Source organism: Rhyacophila brunnea, unplaced genomic scaffold, assembly GCF_057557595.1.
Source record: "Rhyacophila brunnea isolate RB1 unplaced genomic scaffold, BYU_Rbru_1.0 scaffold_10, whole genome shotgun sequence".
NCBI classification, from domain to species: Eukaryota; Metazoa; Arthropoda; class Insecta; order Trichoptera; family Rhyacophilidae; genus Rhyacophila; species Rhyacophila brunnea.
Genome location: NW_028232752.1, coordinates 36,117,464 through 36,140,471, shown reverse-complemented (window position 1 = coordinate 36,140,471; position 23,008 = coordinate 36,117,464). Strand labels below are relative to the sequence as shown.

At 34.1% G+C, this 23,008-nt stretch overlaps 1 protein-coding gene across 2 annotated transcripts in view; it reads right to left on the bottom strand.

Annotated features, from left to right (window-relative positions):
• Positions 1-202: 202 nt before the first annotated feature.
• Positions 203-23,008, bottom strand: part of LOC147079161 (dnaJ homolog subfamily C member 8) — a 31,237-nt gene continuing 8,431 nt past the window's right edge. Inside the window, exons 1-6 of one of the 2 annotated variants that reach the window (XM_085953802.1) lie at positions 6,097-6,234; positions 5,788-5,979; positions 5,297-5,425; positions 2,684-2,791; positions 2,140-2,274; positions 203-1,504 (exon numbers count right to left, since the gene is read on the bottom strand). In XM_085953802.1, coding sequence (XP_085809928.1) covers positions 1,385-1,504; positions 2,140-2,274; positions 2,684-2,791; positions 5,297-5,425; positions 5,788-5,979; positions 6,097-6,168 — 756 coding nt within the window. In that variant the 5' untranslated portion in view covers positions 6,169-6,234 and the 3' untranslated portion in view covers positions 203-1,384. Of the gene's footprint in view, positions 1,505-2,139; positions 2,275-2,683; positions 2,792-5,296; positions 5,426-5,787; positions 5,980-6,096; positions 6,235-23,008 lie in introns of those variants that run through there. The other variant, XM_085953811.1, reaches the window with a different exon arrangement.

Genomic DNA, 23,008 nt, shown 5'->3' with positions numbered 1-23,008 from the left:
TCGTTGCAAAGAGCTATGAATTTATGAATCAAATGAATACCTATATGCTAGTAAAACCTACAACTTGAATAAAATAAGACAAAAATATTAATGAGTGACAGTTTTCAATAAAATTTAGATCCATTACACGGATTGTATTGATATTGAACATTCTTAATTTCACTCTTTAAAATTTCAATAAAAATTCAAATCTTGAATTAAGTACTAGATGAAGCACTTTTTTTATGTTCAAATGATTTTCTGGAATTGCTATGTAATAATAACTGGTTATATCAGATTATTCATAAAATATTTGATTTGAAAAAAATATTATAAGAAAACTCGATTTATGGGTGTTTGAAAACTTAAGTTTTGATTAAAGTATTCATAACAATGTTAAATTACTTAAATAATATTTATTATATTATGTCCAGGATATCTGTCCACATTCTATCAATATTATTAGTATTGAAAATAATACCTCTGTTTAAAATTTCAATATCTCTCCTATTCAAAATGAGAAGAGATTTAAAAACCATAATGTGAATTAATAGGCCATGCCTATTCTGAGAGAAATAATCTGAACTCAAAATATCTAATATCCTCCCCAGTTCGTAATGTGTCCAAGTAGAAAATAAAATTCATTTTGTAACAAAAAATATACAAAAAAACTTGTCATAACTTTTCTCAATATTTATTACACATTAAATTAATTTTATTCTAATTTAATATTACAAGGATGATTAGTTTGTCATTTTTTTTAAATACTAGTGCAAAAGCTTACCACTGAAAGACACTAAAAATATTGCCACGGTGACGGACTTCAAAATGTATCAAAAAAATATTTCTGCTAACACTAAATATAATATTATTCGATAAGGATTCTTTGATTGCTTGATTAGTTGAAGATATAGATTTCATTTTAACATTGTTAAGCGTAAAACTACTGCTGTAGCAAATCAAATACCAAACAGTATAAAAAATATGTCTCACTAAATCACTATGCGCCTAATAATTTCACAACATTATGAGAGTCTGTTTATACAAAATGGAAAACAGCGATTTTGATATTTGAGAACTTTTACATTATTTGAAATAGAATCGACACTGGAAATGCTAACTGCACTGCGGTGATGTGAAACGATATCTTTTTATTCCTCAAACTCACAAAGTATAGGAAAATATTGTCGATTCTAGTGTTAAACTAATTTAAACGTCATCCATAATTCGGTTGTAATGAATAGAAAGTAAATATTATTTTAACAAAAGTCACATAGAGTTATCATAGAAACTTCTGAGCGATCACAAACGGTATCTAACCTAGTATATTACCTAAATAGTCCAGAGAACACGGGAGAGATTAAATGTTTTAATGTAAACTAAAAATTACAACCTAACATAATAATTATCTGGACTCCGGTTTCGGTTTGGGCGGTCTGAATCCCATCACTTTCTTCTTTTTCTTTTCTTTGGAACCGCCCGCCTGGAACGTCTTCCAGCTTTCTACCCTGGTTTGCCGAGATTCCTGGACAAAACAAATGTATTATAAGAATTTTCCCAAAATACAAAACTACAAACGTAAAGTAGCAAATATGTAGGTGGAGATAGATGATGAAGTTTGTGGCTGAAAAATTTATGTAATAGAATCAGAGTTTAAAATTAATATAATTGAGGAATGACTGCAAAAAATTAACCAAAACGAAACGTCAACAGCAGCCTAGCATTTTCTTTTTTATATACAGACAATGCTGCTGTCGTACCGATAATATAATATTAATTTATCTATAGCTTCAAGTGATCAAATCTGTTTAGAATTCTGTCTCAAAATTATGGAAACCCGATTTTTTATACCAGATTTTCCGCTGTATACAATTATCTTTTACTAACTGTGTGTAGTCAAATTTTTATAGCATTCCCTTGGCTGCGCAGCCTCCGAGACGTTGATGATTCGATACAACTGGCCCAGAACAGGAAGACGTACTGCGATTCGGTAGATTTGATAAAAGACAACACCGTAAGAAGTAAATCACAAATAAATGATGCCAACTCACTTAAAAATTGTGCCCCTCGCAATGGTATCATAACTCCGTAGTCTTAAAAGTCTATATATACCAATGGTAAGTAAAACAATACACGGGGAATAAAAAAATAGCGCCATACCTCAAAGTTTTTAGTCCACTCCTTCTGTAAGGATTGTTGTTCCTCTTCTTCAATCTCTGCTTCTCGTTTTCTTTTCCTCTCTTCCATATCCCTCGTTTCTAAATGTTGACGTTTTCTCTCCATGTCAGCAAATAACTGCAATAATAAAATAATGCATTCACATCACAGACATGCAACCGACCATCCGAGAGGTTCCTCTTCAGCAGTATGACCGTAGATGCATGGCAGCAATAAAATGCTAAGAAAAGAGATGGGGTGATATTAGTACCGTGATGTACCGTGTATTGTCATATTCATGCTACATTTCTAATCTTGATTGAAAACTTATTATTTCCACCTATCAATAAGTATGCATACAAATTGAAAAACAATATTTTTATTCGCCATGACATTATAAGCTGACTCGTAAGCTGCTCAGCCATCGTGGTGAATCATATTTTGTCGTATTTGTCAGATATTTGCTATGTGAAAAAGTGTCAAAACTCAGTGATTATTTTGCGTTCCGGTGAAACTACCATTTCAAAATGAATAGAAAATAAAATACCTTCATTGTCATGACATATATTGCATGTTTGTATTTCTCCGGATCATCTTCTGGTATTCCTTCTGATTGTTTTCCATCTTTTTTGAGCTTTTTTCGTTTTTCTTCAATCTGCAAAAATTATGACATATTATTAATTTAATATGATCATAGAGTAAACAAGGAGACCGTGGCGAAGGATGGCTTGATTTACGCAGTGTTCAATTGAATTTTAATTAGTAATTTGTAATCTTGGTACAATGAAAACAAATACGTATGACTGACAAAAGTTTTGTGTGCACTATTTACATCGGATATTAACAGCCTACCTCCACCCTTCGCCACTGCAAGGAGATTTTATATCTTCGATGTAATGAAAAATCATCATTATTGAAGATAATTTGTTAAATTATTTATTATTGAGCGGAGTTGCAGGTAGTTCACAAGAAACCAAAGAAAATTCTGCGATATGTGGATATCGCCACACTGCCGAAATGACAAAGGGGTTTAAAATGTCACACAGTGAGTATTAGACAATAATTATCATCTGGAAAAGAGGTGGGGAGCCTATTTTTTAATGCAGTCACATATGGTGCAGAAACGAAATTAGCCAGACTGTATGAAGTACAGGTTCCCAAACTTTTTTGAGTTGCGATGCTCTTTTATAATTTCTTCTCAATTTCCTAATGAATTTGTTTATACTTCTAAATTAGCATACGTTACATTTGATTTACTTAACTATTATAGTTTGTTTGTTTACTGTCACAACACAAACACTACACTACTGTCCAACAAGAAGATTTAGGCACGAGCCGAAAGTCGCTCTCGTCGACTAAATAGGAGTCTTAGTAGCGCACAGTTTTATCACGTGGACAACTCGTCGCTAACCGGAAGGCGCTATAATCAAAGTGCGGTTAAGAATGGGAGGAGCTTGTTGGTTCACAGTTTTAACACGTAGCCAAGAAGATCTTGCTCGACAGTATTTCTAGTTTCTTGAAACCTAGAATTTTTATCTTTGATGTGGATATATTATTTTCATTGCAATTTTATCAATTTTATATCGAAACGGATTGTTCTTACTGTCAGCCATATTCTTTGTGTTTCGGTTGACGATGTCACATAATACACATCATTTTTACACAAAATAAATATAAATATGAAACTTTAGGTTACAATATCGGAGGGGTTAAATCATTAAATATTAATAATCCCAATGTTGTTGTGTTTATTCGGATACTCCAATGAAATAAATTTATTTAGTTAACAGCAGAGTGACTTAAGCGCGTGTTGCCACAATTCAGTCTGGCAAAAGGCCCATATTCGACAGTCTGCTATTAAAAATTCCAGACACTGATTAAACTGTCAGTCAATTTCATTATTTAATTGGCGACCCCCAGGAAAGAACATTGCGACCCCCCCTGGGATTTGTAATCCATGGATCAGGAATCTGTGGTATAAACGATGAGAAATTAGATATGTAGATAGCTCAGTATTGGTACATATATCAATTGAAAAAAATTATTGAAAAGCTACAGAAAAATATGGAACCCTGTCAAAAGTTTGCAATAAAATGTGTTATTAAACAGCAACGTCAAATCTAGACCAGTGGTTTTCATGTGCGGCCACCAGAAGATGTTGCTGTGGCCATCGGAGCTTTACAGAATATTTATTAATATTGTCGATTTTGCCTACTACCGTATACTTTAAAAAATCAGTGTAAAGCACTTCATAAAAAACAAAAATCGAAGCTAGTTGACAGATATAAACTTAGAAGCAGCAATTCGGCTCGCATTGGAAAAAAGGAGTATTGGGGAATTTCCATTTACATTATTTTTAAATAAATAGATATGTACCAAAATGTTCAAATCTCTTTTATTAAATGGACTTGTCTATAAATAAATTGATCCATTTTTTTAGTAAATAAAATTTAACTTTAATTTTTTCAATCACAACAAAAGTAAAATTTGGTGTGGCCACCAGACGTTTCCATAGAACTGTCATGTCAATTGTGCAGCCACAGTTAAATTTCACGTGAGAACCACTGATCTAGACTCACAGAAAAGGTCGCAATTAAAAGTGTTGGGAAAAGGTTTAGAGGGCAGTGTTGGGTGGCAGTGTTGCATCAGTCATTAACACATAAAGGCGAATGCTTGCAACGATGCTCATGATAGATAAACTCAAATTTGCATAATTGCGAATCTAGAGGTAACCACGAGAAACGCAAGCTGACAATGAAAAGTTAAAGACTAAAAATTAAACTTCTTCCTGCGGCAGATTGACTGATGACTTTAAATATTGCCCGGCATTCATTCACGTCCAAAATCAAAACGGCGAATGTGAATTATTGTCTGCGGTCAGTTAAATTACTCGAATTAGGGTGTATTTGATATGTTTTGAAAAACTTTTCAATTATTTATGCTGTAGGAAAGAATGCATTCATCCCTAGATTAAGGAACATTCATTCACAATTCATGCCTTGCTAGTATATTCTGTTAATGTTATTACCCAAAGCCTACTACAATCAGGCCGTAACACAAAACAGTAAACTTCGGTGGTATCGCTAGTTATTCCTCATATTCCGATTGCAATATGGTAAACTATTTATACAAAATGATGATAGTCAGCCTTAGTTATTACCATATGGTCGGTTCTCTCTTTGGCCTCTTCGAATATATCCATGCATTTTTTCCTGGAGTCTTCATTCTCCAACGTCTTCCACGCTTTATTCACAATTTGGAAAGCTTGCTGAGCTCTTTCAGCATCATCCTGAAAATATTAATAGTTTATTCATAATAAACCATCATCACACTTATCGAGACAGGGCCAAGGCAAACACCGTTGAAAAGTAACCAGATCACAAAAGCAAACTTTAATAACATTTAACCTCTGTGCATTTTTCTGTTCTTTTTAATAAGACATGCAATTACACAATATCGTAAAAACTTAACACAGACAGCCAAGAATAGTGTGGCAGAGCTTCATATCACGGTTTTCGGATGAATTTAGATCAGAGAGAAATTACAATAAAATAAGAAATATGTCAAAGCAATGGCTTTATAAATCTGGAAACAAATTGATATAAATATGACAATTTTGAGATATAACTTGAAATATTATTATGCTCCAACCTGGTTTTTGTCCGGATGAACTAAGATTGAATATTTTCTGTATGTTTTCATAACATCTTCGACAGCAGTTCCAGGTTCGATCTGTAAAACTTCGTAAGGATTTAAGTTGAAATACGTTGAGCCAGGTCTAAGAAGGCGATCTATTTGTTGTTTGGGAGTCAGCACGGAATCTCTTTTCTCAATTTCTTTAACCTGTAATCAAAAATTTAAACAACAATATAAAGCTAACCTAACATTCCTACTTGAAAGAATTCAAGGTGGGATACTGGTAGAAGATTTGCAAGAAGATAGCATTTTTAGGTTACCTACCTCGGTATAGAAAACGTTAAAGCTCTCATCTTTCTTGCCTCCGACATTATTAGCCATAGGTCCAGCAGACATAGTTTTCAAGACTCATAGGGCTACAAATCGCCAGTAATCGAATTCACCAAATTTACTTACGTCAATGCACAATGTATGTCAACATAAGATTACAAAACTTTCGTAATAATTGGTCGCGCTCTGCCGTCAAAACGCTCTAACCTTTCTATGGTAGATTTCTATATTATAAAATAATTTAGGAGTATTTCTCGGATAATTTGAAAAAATATTTTTCTATCCGTTCCCAGAGGTAAGAAAATTTTACACATTTTATTCATAAATATTATTATTGTTTTTTTTTTAATAAATAAGAATCATTTTCACTGCATAGAATTTTAATGGTAAACGTAACCATAACCTAATAAGAAAACTTGATATTCCAGCTAAATCTATTCTCTACAGTCTACAGTAATTTGTTAGAGATTGGAGTTGACTAATCTATCCCAGGGTCGATTTTCTTTGACACACATGACGTAATCGATTCGTCAGAAAAATAAAAGAAGGCCTCGGAACAGTTCAAACCCCTAATATGTACGAACATTGAATTATACAAGTCTTCAAATTAAGCGTATTTTTTGCAAATTGTGAATAAAATATTCAAAGCATAACAATATCCCTTGCAACTGTAGTCTAAAACAGGGCTTCGAACCGGAACTGAACCGAAAACCGGAAAAACCGTTATTTTTGTCGGAACGAAAACCGGACCCGAACCGAAAAAAATATCGGATTTTTGGTTCGGTACATGTTCAAACACGCACATTAACATGATCTTACTCCCCACTTCAGTTATCATTCAATTTTCGTAGACGCAACACGTCTTACTTCGTGGATCTTGGCCATGGCCCTCAAAAATGGGGAGGGGGCTGACAGGGCGCAGGGCTTAGGGGTCGGGGCCCACCAAGATATTTATATAGCTATCAAATGCTATGTATATTTCATAAAAATAAGTGTGTTAGATTTTCTATTTCTATTAAATGGCCTATCTAGCTTAGACGGTCAAAATATTTTTTCCTCGAGACGAAGCGATAATTTTACCGATTTCACGAACGTGCGCTCCAGTCATTTCGAGCCATGCAATAAGCCAAAAATTACCTTAAGCAGTGATACAGTTTTCTTATATTAATTCATCTTTTCCACAAGTCAAAGTCCTTAGTAACTCTTATGTGTGTGGTGTAAAAGCTACAAAGTTAGTAGGTACGTAGATACAATATTACGGCAACAATTTTTTTCAAACCTTCATGAAACCCAAAATTTATTAGGAAAGTAGATCTATCAGCAATTTTCAATTCAATTTACGACATGGAAATAAATACCAACATATAGAGAAACATAAAAAATATATATTATTATAATGCATTATTTTCAAACATTCTTACGTCGGATAGTAATGTGCAATAATAACATTTTAATCCAATCGAGCGCAAATTTTAAGCATACGATTTTATTCTCCCGAAGCGACATTTTTGTTTTTTCTTTGTCAATTCACAAGAAAAATTTCGACTTGTTCATAAATAGTCAATGAGAAAATTCGGTACCCACTGTTCGGTTATGAGGAATACAGCGGAAAACACATTTTGAAAATACCCGATATACTGGATTATTTGTTAGTTTAACCTAACCTAACCTAACCTAACCTAACAAATAATCCAGTATATCGGGTATTTTCAAAATGTGTTTTCCGCTGTATTCCTCATAACCTAACCTAACCTAACCAATATAGGTGCCTACCTACCAAGACAAAAACTTGACTAAGCAAAGACGAGAAAACGGCAATAGTTATGCAACTATATGGGTCACATTTTACATCATTTCCATTCGATTGAACATAATATTTTTCACCCAAACCTCATATTAGCTCGTAACGTATCTACTGCCATTATTACTGATTGGTGATTTTTGGTTGGCTATGTCATGACGAATATTAATCACTGGGTTCTAAAAATGAGATCTCACTCGGTGGGGTAATTCCTAAACAAACGTTACAAACAGATTTTTTTTTGAAAAAAAATACGTGCCGGAAATCACTTCTTGTCAAGCTTTTTACTAAAGAAAATTATATTCAAATATTATTAAAATACAATTTAAAGCAGGTTTTCCGATGCCATGAATCGCATAAAAAATATGCATTTTTTTAGATAGATATCTCATCTAAATTATTTTTCTTAGTGTCCTTCCTCTGAAGTCTGAGTAACCACCAATCAACGTATTTAGAAGAATCGAAAAGTGTCAATGGACAAAAGGCCCAAACTTAGTTCTGATAATAATTCTCTGAGAGCGTCTCACATCAATAATTCTTAACAATACGATAATAACAATGCCATATTTTATCATTTTGACGAATTATCTAAATATGGATGGTTATGTAAGCGCGAACAATGTTTCATCTAATTGCTTTTTAAATATGAAAAATACCGTCAAAAAAGGTGCCGGAACGCCATTCCACCGCGTTACATTACAAAAAAGCCCTGGTTACAAGTAAATTGTACATAAAATATTTCACCGTAGCACAGTTTGCCGTGAGCTTTCTATCGGAAAGAGATGACCGTACCTATACTAGACGGTTTCCAATTCTATTAGATTCAATATGTACATTAATTCAATTTTCATAGCCGATTTTGGCAAAATTCATGAATTCAAGAATGAAAACCTAACCTAACCTAACAAATATCTATTATATCGGCTATTTTCAAAATGTGTTTGCCGCTGGCTTCCTGTAAACGTAAACCAACAAGAAGCGTGCTTTATTTAGACATGAATTGTATGTCAGTACGTACTATACGACCCAAAGAGATTGGACGGTCTTTAATATACCACCATATATTTCCGATACAATATTTCACGGTAAAGTGTGTTACGGCGAACTGCATACATACAAATTTCCGGACACGTCGAAAAATAGATCCGGTACATAATACTTATGGCCAACTGTAAAGTCTATACTAAGATCTGCAACTCTCCAAGTCTACGTGTAAAAATATCACACATTCCCAGAGAGGAAGAGACATACGAGAAGATCAAGACGTTGTTGGGCCGAGGACCCGGTATCGCAAAGGTGGTAGGCCACAGAAAACAGAACAAAAATATGGCGAAGTTTCCACCGAAATCACATACATTTACATTTACATAGGCACTGTTACAGATGTAATATACTCGTATTATAATGATATCAATGGCACATTATGTGCACGCGTTAGAGTAGTGCAGTGGACAAAGCATCGGACTCTAAATCCGAAGATCGCAGGGTCGACCTCTGTGGCTGGATCATATTCACTATCATTCCAATGCTTTTTTGGTTACTAATCATGGCTCCGATGGATTGATCGAATGCCTAGCGACATACATAAGATATTTTTTTAAAGAAACCTCAATTTACGATTTCCGAAATTAACGCCTCAAAGCAATAGGGAAAAGCCAATGTTATGTGTTTAAGCAGCTGTTAATCCAGATTCCTGGTCAGTAACGGACGGAACATCAAAAGGGTCAGTAGATTTAGATATGTGCATTTTATCATATGTATCTATATATCTACATATCTATATATGTATCACGTCGAGATTATCGAGTAGTTGTCATAATCTTGGTTACTCTAGGCCAGGGATAGCAAATAGGATTTGATCGGCGTGCCAAAATAAGTCGATTGTTTATAATAATTTGTGGCGTGCCATTCCTTTTTAGGTGCACATGATATAATCTAAATATTCTAAATCATATTTATTAAATATAAAAAAAACAATTTGGTACATTGGTAACTAAGTATAATATTGTTTATTGAATGTATAAAAAAATGATACACATAAAATGAAAGAAAATAAGGAAATATAAAAATATTATTAATAACACACTGATTTTTGTTTGAGGTTTTTGTTTCATGTTATTTATGTCGTTCATTGCAAATTAATACATGCTGTTGAATCTTCCTTTGTCAACCTATTTCTAGTACCTAATACATACTTACTTTCAAATACTCTCACATGAGTACGTGGAAGAAAAAATGATGAACAACGAGATTGCAAGTTTTTTTTAACATATATAACAGATATAGTATCAGGCATGTTTTCTATGTTATTAATATTATGTTTTCAATTCGGCATTCCGATTCATCAATTTGAGAAAGCCAATGACATTCCAATTTTTCAATACATTTTCACGTGTTTACAAAATTTTGTCTAAATAGGATTAGATTGCAAATTAATAATTTCAGTACATAATAATCAACATGATTTCGCTTTGATTTTATAATTCTCCGCTATAAACGTTGTGAATGTTAAAAAATAAAAGAAATTATTTTTTTTGGCTTGCCGTCGAAAACTTTTAACGTGTCAAGTTGGGCACGCGTGCCAAGTATTTGCCATCGCTGCTCTAGACAATTGAAACTAGATAATCAATGCATACATTCCACTCGCGGTGGGTAAATTGGAATAAAGGCCCCGGGATGCAAGACGCAATAAGATTTGCAAGTCATAAGGAATATTAGAGGCACTGCGTAGTACTCAGTATTCAAATAGCGGCCATGGTCTAAGAAGAAGAATAGTTATTAATCAACAACTTCATCAGTGGCCCAACTACAAACTTAAATAAAATAATCTGTTCCAAGATCTTCATCCTTCTCCCCCTATCCTATGCCAGTGTCCTCCAAATGTTTGCGCCGGCCGCTCTAGCATTTGTGAACAATAACAAAGAACGCTGAAAAATTATAAGATTTTATGGAGTCAAGTAAACGTCCAAGGCTCTAATAGTCTACATCGATAAAAAAAATATATCCCAACTAGTAGCACACACACCTATGTCTACGATAACATAATTCCGGTAATGCGAAGCAAGATAGTAACAATAAAAGTAAATTCGGTTGACGGGTGACCCCACCCTTCCCTTGCGAAAGAAAACGGGGGTGGGGTTTAAGGTGGGGGTTAACCAATTTGGCGATTGAACAAGTTATCCGATATCAAGTTAAATAGTGGATGGTTTTAGTTCGTAACAAACTACATAGAAGTTGGAAAACTGCTTAACTGGAATGCCGAGTCATGTTAATGCTTCCTTGAGATATTTTGAAAATTGTTACACAAGAGAAATGGCAAGACAAAGTTGTGTTTTAAAGATTTCGCGTTAATTCTTTCGAACTAAAACAAAGACAAGGTTGAAAACTGAGATGTTCACTTATGTTCATATTTATTTGATGAATATGAAACTCATTACGTATGATAATTCCAGGATTATGATCGATGCTAAAAGTCAAAGTGCAAGTAAAACCTATAACTATATCCGGTAAATTACCGGAAAATATGATTGGTGTTACACCTGGTTCGCAGCTCGTGATATAAATAGTTAATAGAATTTATAGTTGTACGAAAATTAAGAATTAAGGGAATCATAATGAGCTAATATGCTATAATGCCCTGAATCTCCCAATCCTGAGAATAAACATTCTATTTCATGATCACATAATATATTATAATTATCATAAAAGACTTTAATTTTAATTGTAGCGTTGTTAAACTTAAGAATAAAGCCATATATTAATAGTTTCATATTATTATTTTGTCAACACGCGCAGTAGACATTTAATTTAATGTTACCTACCTACTTCAAATTATCTTCTTTCACCATGTCACGACCCAGCGTTGGGGCATAGGGCAACACGCCACTTCCCTCCATCCATCGCCAACTCTTGCGCCTCCCGTCATTCCAGACCTGCAGCGCGTAGATCGCTTTTGTATCACCGTTGCATGGTAGGAGAGGGCTGTGATGCTGTGCCACAAGGGTACGAAGTGTCGCATTCTTTGGCGGCATCCGAAACACATGTCCCAGCCACGTAAAACGTCTATTCATGATTACCTCAATCACCGAAGGCTGCTGCTTCTGGTCAATAACTCGGGTGTTTGTAACGCGGTCGTACCAATGTACCCTAATAGATTGCAAATTATATTCAATAAAACTTTCAATTTTTTTTCAGTTGCAATTAACTAGTAATTTTTGAGAAAAGGAAACATTTTGCGTTCTGTATTTTCCATGATATAGATTTTATATAAGATGATGTTTGATGATAATGGATGCTCCTTGATATTTTAAAATAATGTATAGTACCTAGTAATAGCAATAGAAAGGTTTTCTAGAAAACAAAAATGACTTGTGTAACTTATACATATTATAATTACCATTATTATACCATATAAACCATTTTCATTTACTTATACATATTATAATTACATATTTGAATTGAAAAATATTTAATTTCGTGTTTAGTTATTAGTGTTTTATGTGGTTACATATTTATTAATTAAATTAAATTTCATGTTTTGTAATTCTGTCACAAGATGTCCCTAGTAGTATTAGAGCAGCGACAGCGAACCTATGGCACACGTGCCGCCTTTGACACGCACGAAAAGTTTTGTATGACAAAAGTGAATATCCTGAAAAACAAGTCCCTTTCTTGGATCCTGATTGAACCCCGATCGGGATACAAAGTAGATAAAAGTTTGGAAAGGTAGACTAAAAATATATACTTGGGCTTGGCGGGAAGAAACCCATTCAGATGGGAAAATAAATTGGAAAAATACTCTCAACAATCACGGCAGAAATTTTCTAGAGAAAAAGTGCAAAGGAAAGCTAAAAGAAGCTCTTGATTTGGGTTTTGGATGAAAAATATGAGTCAACTTAGATTCTGGGTGGAAAAAATATAGATGGTGTGGAACCCGAAAAATAAGAACAAAGATGAAAAAATACTAATGGATAATTCCGTTCCTATTGAATATTTTCCCCAAATATTTCCACCATGCCCCCCATACCCTTGAAGTGGGCCCCCACGCCAGGATCTTTGGCGGCCCCCTACCTATCTGTAAGGTTAAGGGCAGTCTGATACTTTACGGTGACGTTTTCTAAATGATATTCGAGGTTAAATAAAATTCAGTGTATTTTTAGCGTTTTTTTGAGTCATCAATTATCGAGTTGTCAAGTATCAACACGAAACAACCAAACATTCCATTGCACAACCATATATTTAAAAATGGTAATAACCGCGAAGTAAAATAGAGCCGCAGGCGGCTTTTTCACTATTAGAGCAAATCTAAGATGTGTTTTTATCTCATTTATCTGGTCAACCAACCAGTCCAGCCCCCCATGAGCCCGGGCCCCTAGGCCAGAGCCCTGGGCTATGTTCCGCCAATACTTGGCATGTCACCCATTATTAAAAATATATTTTGATTTTTTAGCATAGGCAGTAGGCATAATTATTAATAGATTGATCATCGCTGCATTGGAGTATCATTTCACTTCGCCATATTATGCTACAATTTTAAACAAACATACCTATTGAATAAATCAGTATTGCTGATATACTGAAGGAGTAGACTAAGACTAAGAATTTTTCCGAATCAATCCATTTGCTTTTTAGTGTGGACTTAATCATTCGAAAGGTAATTGACAACGCGTGTCCCACTTTTTTCTGCTCGTTTTACGGCACCAGGAAGGCGCGCAGAGTTAAGTAGTCATGTTGCTTTTCGTTTCCATCCGCTGCGCAGAACTAGATTGAGGCGAGCCGGCCATATGTAAAGATTTTCATTGCGAGATTCCATTTTTTTTATTCAACAGTTTCTTATTAGCGTTTTCTGACATTTTTCCTCGCTGAACGAATACAAAAAGTTTACGACCGAATATGGAGACGCCATGTTGGATTCGGCAGAGAAAACAAACGATAAACGCAAGTGCGAGATCTAAGGCCGTCAAAATTATCTCATAAACCATAAAAAAATACTCAACCTAATTATAATAAGTATATTCATATCAAGAAAAGCTTCAGTGTTCATATGCTGTATATACTCGGAATCTGAATATACCAGCGATCCTAAAGAAAACACTTTTCCATCAGATACACTACATAGATAGAACCTAAATTGAGTTGAGATAAACATAAATGATCCAACTGAAAATTTATTAAATGAAGATAGATATTGAGCTTCAAAGTCGGTACATGTTTTTAGATAAGTAGGTACTTTAGGTAAATATTGTGAATATAAAAACTATTAAATAGGTACTATGACTGTTATTAATATATCTATATTAGGTATCATTATTAAATAATACATATAAAATGCAGTAGGTAATAATAGATTGAGAGATTTAAAAGAATACTATTTTATGTAATAAAAATACTTTATGCAGTCATCAAATGTTTAAAATAATTAATATAAAGGATTATAAGGCTTCAAAATTATATAAATAGATTATCTACAACGTTTAAGGAATGTCCAGGATTATGCTCGGAATATTCCATAAAATCTCCATTTTGACCTACGTGGCGCACGTGGGCCGTTAAGCAAAAATAAAATAATGAAAATAAAATGGCAACTACACCGAATTTAACTTGGATCTCTTCAGAAAATTGAAATTTGGGATATATTAGACTAGTTCCCATTCATAATTCTAAATACCTACCTGGGTAGGGTTATTTTTTTCACTTCTTCACGGTTACAACGAACTGATGGGTAATAAATACCTGCTTCACTTCACTCGTCCGGACAGTGGATAATAAAAAAATTAAATGATATATCTAATATTGTGAAATTATAAACATAGTTTTTTGTAAATAAACGAAGTGGTTTCAAAATTCTGAAATGATTTAATTTCCTCTTTTTTTGAATTTAATCGTTGCATTCGTCGAATTTTTCTAAGAATTCCAAACAATAAATTTTTAAGACTTCGTGGATTGAGCGAATCATGTGTAATAGATAATATTATTTAGATATATGCGGTGAATACGAATTGGTCGATACATTTTACTAATTAAACGTAGTATTACTTTCAGTGTTCAAGGCATTTTAGTCACATGCATACCTACCTGCGTCGGAATAATTGTGTCCACCCACCCGAGTTGAGCGCCCCTCACACTGGGGAGACGACATAATCCCGGTAGAAAAGACATTTCCGATTGTATCAGTATCAATTTGATCTCTGCGAAAGTCATAAAAAGAATCTCGGCGATTGCCGTTACAAGCGCAGAGAGAATCTAACGATGGAAATATATCTTATCTATTGCCCAGTCATCTTTTTTCAGCGATATCTTCCTCCTACTTTATAATCCTACATATATTGCCATATATACATAACATCCGAACACGGCCGATACCTATCTCCCCAGATCTTCCAGTGACGTACCGCTTACCTCTCAGCGTCAAAGAGGGGGGAGGTTATACAGTCTGCCTACTCGCCAATCGGAACCCTACTTCCGCTTCTGTGAAAATTTATTACGATTATTTATACCTTTATGATACTACGTATACCCATGGTGGAGTAGTGCCATAGCGCTTGGCTGAAGCCGTGAAACCCACCATCCATCCCACCCCGGAATATACCAATCTTCTGTGTCAATATCAGTATCAATAGATTAGTAATAATTATCAGATCCGGTTTTAATAAGGCTAATCGGACGTATTAATAAGCGCAATTAGATGACGTGTGGTGGCTGCAGTTTTTTTAGGTTCACGAACGTGTCGAGTAAGGAACATATCGAAATATCGGTCAAAAATTAATTATATCTAATGATACATGTCTGCGAGGGATTTTTCAATTCAATTATAGGTATAATATGAGGCACCAAGGCCCAACGGCCCTTTATCCTAGTCATCTGTAGTATTCGCGTCTGTATACCTACTGAGTCAGCACTGCGGAGTATTTTTTTTATATCTATGTAGATGGAGAGGCTACCAAATCGCCTCTTTTTTGTCTCCTATTGTAGGGAAAACATATAAACTAAGAAGACCTTAAGAGCTTGCTCGTGGTCTCGGAAATTCCGTGGGGATGGCTGGATCGTAATTGTTTAGATCTTTGATCGACTGTTTGGGAAGTCTGTTGTCATGGAGCTGTAGATTTTTTTTATAAAGTTTCAAGACGTGGTCGTAAATGGTTTCTACGTTCAAGTCTCTATGACGAAAGGCAAATAAAAAGGATGTACACAAGGATACACATTTATATTTTTTTCTAAAAATCGGTGTTTTTAAAATATATATAGAAAATATAATTTGAAAACTTGATAAACTAAATTTTAATAATAAATATAACCATAAAAATAATGTAATAATAACGAAAGCTATATACCAAATATGTGACAAATTCACTTTTTTTTACAATAATTGTAAGTTTATCTTTGACTGTTTTTAGATACATATTTATTAATTATCAAAAATAATTCTCAAATTGCAAGCTTCATATTTGTCCGCTAGGTTGTTGGCATATATGATCCCCCTTAAACACTTAGTGATATAGATATAGATATGATAGTAGATATTTTTGGGCCGCATGCGTCCCATGTGCGGCGGGCTGAGCATCACTGATATATATTATTATGAATGTGGACGATAACGGGTGGCAAAGCAAGCCTTAACTTGTTCGCACATTGTTCATCATCAAAATAACAATATTAAAATAATAAGTAATGTACGCCACTTGCCATCTCCACAGAACGTCCATAGATTTTATGAGGATAATATGGAATCTTGAAAAGTTCGTATGCACTTAGTTTTCTTGATACGTTTTACATTTCTGATGTAAATAAGTTTTGACAGCACCCGTGACGCGAATTTCGCCACATTCCAAATTATGATTTATCGAGAAAAGTTAATTTATCTATATATACCTACATGGTACTATTTAGTATGGTAGTATTATTTGCCGATGAATATAGGTAATAACTTTTCGAGATAAGACAAACGAGACATTGACTAACGTTGCGGTTTTCATCTTATCATGACAATAATTATCAATTATCATACATTTCGTACCGTTGTTTTTATTACTGCAATAACGTATTAGATTACCTATTTTTTTAAAATAATGTGGAGTGTAAAAGCTACTGTCTAACCACCGTATGAAGGCGTAAACCGGATGTCACTATGCGACGAGTAAAAAATATAGTCAGTGTGTAATTATTAAGGGAAATAATCATAAGGAAATCAATTTTGAAATAACAATATTTTTATTATCAATCATTAGTGATAATACCATGTATTATCGATTAAATTCGAGGAACTTTCGGCAAAAATTTGAATAGCGCCTAACGTTCGTTACGCCACGGTATACGCCTGCATAACGGGTATGGAGACGTGGTGGGTGATGGAGGGAAAAGCATGTCAATGCGGCAAATATGTTTATTATTAATTATCGTCGCAATCGCCGACTTTTACATTAAACTTATTGTATCGCCTCGTCTCGCCCGACGAACTTCCTGTCATTATTATTTCATTTATACATGTTGGCACATCATAATAAAATTTGCCCTTTGCAGTAAAAAAATCGCAATTTGCGCAATTTAAAGGTTAAGTTGTTCCTAACGAGAAAATTATTAGATAAACATAAATATCTCCGGAACCCTTCATGGGATTGAATACCAATATGTTATATAAATTTCCTTATGTATATTATTATAATATTTTTAATCCTCAGTTTGTTGAAATCGATAAATTTGCAAATTGTTCAAAACCTGCACTCCTTATGGTCATTTGAAAGGTTTTTCAGTCGCTGTAGGTAGGGTCGTTTTTCTTTGGCACCGAATTGCCTTAGCGGTGGAGAGGGAGCTTTCACCAATTAGTTTATTACAGGTGGAATTTACTAACTAATCACCTGAAGGTGAAATAGCTATCAGGGAACATTCTTTCTTTCTTCCTTGAACGTTTAAACAAGGGATAAACTGTTAAAGCATTGTTAAGAAAAGAAAATGAAAGGAAGTATATATATCTATTATATAAGATTAGTTTTATATGTAAGCAGCGCCGGCGGGAGGTTATTTGGTGCCCTAGGCAACGTTTATTTTCGTGCCCCCTTTTTAACAAATTGTCTCATGTTTTTCGAAATAATAAAAAAATATTTAGGGATAATCAGACATATAATAGACACTTATTAATTTAAAAAATCGGTGTGTGTACCTATATACGTGCGTTAGAAGATATACTTCTTTGGCGTAACAAAACAAAAACAAAACTTGTGATAAACTAGATTCTTTGACTGGCTCTTAATTATCTTCTTCAATTACACACTCAAGAAAAATGACTGCTTATTGGAACGCCGTTGGTTTATTTCTATACACTTTAACTTATATTACTAAATAAATTATATAATGGTTTCTCGTTGTTTTTATTTTTAAAGTACCAACTGTCACTCAGACGTTTAATCGTTTGTTTACGTAAGGAATTGCAAATGGCCGACAATAATAAATTCGCTGCCTAGACAACGGAACAATTCTAAACTATAATAATATATGTAATGTATAATCGTCACGATTGCAGTATCATACTGTGGAGTAAAGGTAGTGCGATCGGCTGATAACCGAACAAACGGTGGTTCGAATGCAATCGAGTGCGTTTTTTTTTCGTGTGAAAAAATAAATTATGTGTTACATGTCACACGCAAAAAATACACTCTGATCTGATTTCCCAAACGCACCATAAGAAGTATAACTGTAAATTTTAATTAAGTAAATTATTATAAAACACGCACACACACATACATAAGAGAATAATTAATTGTGAACGTATTAACCAGTATTATTTTAAATATGCATTCGATAAATAGGGTTTGTTCGTTGTACCTAGGTATAATCGTTTTCATATTGCAAAACATTGTACATGTTATTGGTGAAAGACCACAGAACCGTACTATGACTTATTTGAAAGTGCATCCAAGAGCGTCTTCGCAACCATGACATCACCTGTAGGCATGGCCCCCACATCCTTTAGCGGGCCCCCAGGCCAGGATCTTTGGCGGACCCCCTTCCTATTACTAAGGTTAAAAGCAGTCTGACACTCTACAGTGGCGTTTTATAAATGGTGTTGAAGGTCAATAAAAATCCAGCGTACCTATTTTTAGCGATTTTCAACACATTATGGAGTTGTCGAGTATCATCACAAAATAACCAAAAATTGCATCACATAACCATAAATATATCTATTTTAAAAAGGCAATAACCCCGACTTTTTTTAGTAGAAGAACACATTTACGATGTGTGTTTATCTCAATTATGTGGTCGAACTGCCAGGCCGGGCTCCCCCTGAGCCCGGTCCCCTAGCCTAGAGCCCTGTCAGCCCCCCATTATGGGGGCCATGCATGTAGGTATCAAAACTGTTTCCTCATATCAGTCTTTTCTGGCACCAATATGGAGGGTTGCGATATTAACCTAATCGATTTTTTTTTTAAACGGTACATGTTCAAACACGCGCGTTAACATCATTTTACTCCCTACTTCAATTATAGTTTGTCAATTTATGGCTACGGCCGAATGTTGTAGCTTAACCACTGGAGAATGACAAAAGAAATGGCGTATTTCAAAAAAACATTACCTTATTCTTAGGTCAATAATTATTATAAGGCAATCATTATTCATAAGATCTTTATCACGCTTGAATGGTCAAATACATAGTTTATAATAAGTATCTTTAGAATCATCTTCAAATGTGTAAATCTTGCTGATTTTTTGAATAATAAAATGCCTAATTCTTGTCAAATTTGGGATCACAGAGATTATCAATATAATTTTTTATCGTGAATATTTTACAAAAATTATCTCGTAATAAATTATACTAATGGTTTTATAAATGCGTTTAAAAATTAATAAATGTAAAAAATCTTAACACCACTGCACAGTTATATACCGAAATATGACTATATTCTAAAACATTAGAGCGAGAGGTTTAAAAGAATACTATTTTATGTAACAAAAATACTTTATGCAGTCATAAAATGTTTAAAATAACTATAAAGGATAATAAGGCTTCAAAATTACATGTTCGAAGGTACATGTTCGAACACGCGCGTTAACATAATTTTACTCCCTACTTTAATTATAGTTTGTTAATTTATGGCTACGGCCGTATGTTGTAGCTTAACCACTGGGGAATGACAAAAGAAATGGCGTATTTCAAAAAAACACTACCTTATTCTTAGGTCAATAATTATTATAAAACAATCATTATTTGTAGTATTTTTATCACATTTGAATGGTCAAAGACATAGCCCATTTTTTGAATAATAAAATGCCTAATTCTTGTCAAATTTGGGATCACATTCGGGATTTTTTTATCGTAAATATTTCACTATAATATAGTCGACATAAATTATACTGATGGTTTTATAAATGCGTTTAAAAATTAATAAACGTAAAAAATCTTAACACCACTGCACATGTATGTACTGAAATAAGACTATATTCTAAAACATTAGAGCGAGAGGTTTAAAAGAATACTATTTTATGTAATAAAAATACGTTATGCAGTCATCAAATGCTTAAAATAAATATATGGGATAATAAGGCTTCAAAATTATATAAATAGATTATCTACAACGTTTATGGTATGTCCAGGATCATGCTTTGAAAATAGAACAAAAGCTCCATTTTGACCTACGCTGAGCATGTCCCCCCTTAACCAGTTTTAAAAAATCTGGATGTCATATTGTGAAAGTCTTGAATTAATAACTGTAGGTGCTTAGTGTGTTTTGTTTTTAAATAAATATGTATACCTATACATTATCTAGGTATAGGACGAAGGAACATAGAACTGTTCTGTGTATAGGACGTAATCGAAGCATTGTCTAAACGTGATCTTCAGCCAAATTTCAAGAAATAGGACATATTGAACATACACAACAAGCTACATAATATATAAGTCGTTTGTTTTTACAAGGCATACTATTGATCCAGCCAAAGAAAAATTATATTTAATATTATATCCAGGTGTCGTATGTACTGAATTTAAGTGAAGAAGCACACTGCTAGAAGCCGTGCGATGCGCGCATGGCGCAGGGGCCTGAACGGCACTTGTTTTTTATGCCTCTCGCGCCACGCGCGAATCGCATGACCACTCGCAGTGTATTTTATCGCTAAGAGTTTCACTTGCTTCAATAATAATTGTCCGCGGCGATCAATTTTTCGTGAACCGCAGAAGAGAGTAGCGTAGATACATTTTGTTGTGTGGTGGCCTTTGCGAGTTATTCAAATCATATTTTATCTGTCTTCTTTTTATATGTCCTCGAGGCTCCCCCGTTGAAAAGGACCAATAATGTAGTTACACTACCTGTATCTATAATTCTATAGCTGATATATAAAAATTTCATTTCATTCATTCCGACCATGTCCGATCCTAATAGGATCATATGGGCCTCCACAGAGTAGAGGTTTGTATTAAAAGATTTCGTTTTTTACGAGAAATGGATGTCAGCCACTTGCTCAAAAATATACATTCATCGATATTCTAACAAATTCATAAGAATGTCGGTTGGTACATATAAATATGTACTATTATATTGTAATGGTTAAAGAAAAAAAACATTTAATTTTCAGGTCTGTTAATAAAATTTATGGACCCAGTTAATCTACCGTTTCCCTGAGCAGAAATATATAACACCCAAACGCTATCATTCAGGTGGAGAGGCACAAGGAATAGGCTCTCGGTTATAATTGATTTGATACCAGGTGGGCACCGGCACCAATTATCGAGAGGTAAGGCTCCCTCGAAGATTTACTGCTATCAAGTGATACAATTCTCACGCTGTTAGGCAGTGGGTACCTAATACCTATACACTATACGGGTAAGAAACTTTGTACAATACCTAAGTATGTTTCCTACCATATTTTTATATCTACTTAGTGTACACATTTGAACACCTGGGAAAGTGGTTGATATTCGATTATAAATTGAATTAATTTGAGCTAAGAATATTTGTCAGAATATCCACGAATCGCCACGAAGTGTCGCATTCTACGGACGTACATTGATGATCGGCTTTCATAATTGTCCGCTAAATAGTGTTTTGAATTTTCATTTTTTTAGTGTCATCTTCTATCGAAAGTTCGCGACCAACATGCAGTACAGCTCCCTATTCTGGGCCAATCATCGCGTATCAGACCACTTGATCCACTTAGTCAAGACAATCTCTTTCTATATTCGCTTCTACTACCCTCTATCTTTCCCTGTATTACAAGTTGAAGTAAATCATATGTCTCACTGTGTAAAATATTACCGAATTATACAGTTTTTCTGTGCTTGATAGTAGTTATGCTAGTAATAGTAAAGTTATAAGGCTCGTCTTAAAACCTTTCGATTGTAATATGATCAGCCCAGGATATCTTCATGATACAGCCACATCTCGAAAGCCTCCAGTATTCGTATGTTCTATTCCTTAGATTATTTTAATCCATCTATTAAATATACGCAATGTATATTAAATTTCTGCCCAATGCGATGTTTTGATTGTTTAATACAATTGAAGGAATAATTTATTCGATGAACGTGATCTACATAATATAATATTGTAACTGTCGCTGGTCGTGGCTGCCAAATAAACCATAATATGAATACATATTATTATTCGATGGTGCTACAGCCCTAGCCTATATCCCAATTTTGTTGTTGTTGTACCAGCACATAAACAGATTCATGACATCCTTTCTCACAAGTATGGCTCTCACAAGGGGGGTGGCTAACAGGGCTCTAACCTGGAGGGCCGGGCTTAGAGGGGCCCGGCGTGGGAGGTCGACCAGTTAAGTGACATAAACACACATCACAAATTATACAATTAATATATTTGTAAAAAAAGTTGCTTGCGGCGCTATTTTCCTTGAAAACTATTAACATTTACAAATATGTGATGCAATTCTATGTGATATGATGATTAATATAATTAAATGATAATTCAAGTGCAGAAATTAATTTTAATTATTTTTAGTGTTCTTCCAGACTAATAAAAATGGCTATTTATCGAATATATTGAAGGGTCGCATGTTACTTGACTAACACAAAAAGGGATCGCGACCAGTGCTTCATAATAGAATGCCGAGTGCCGACAACTCAATAATTCAAGTGGATTTATTTAAAATACTAAAAAT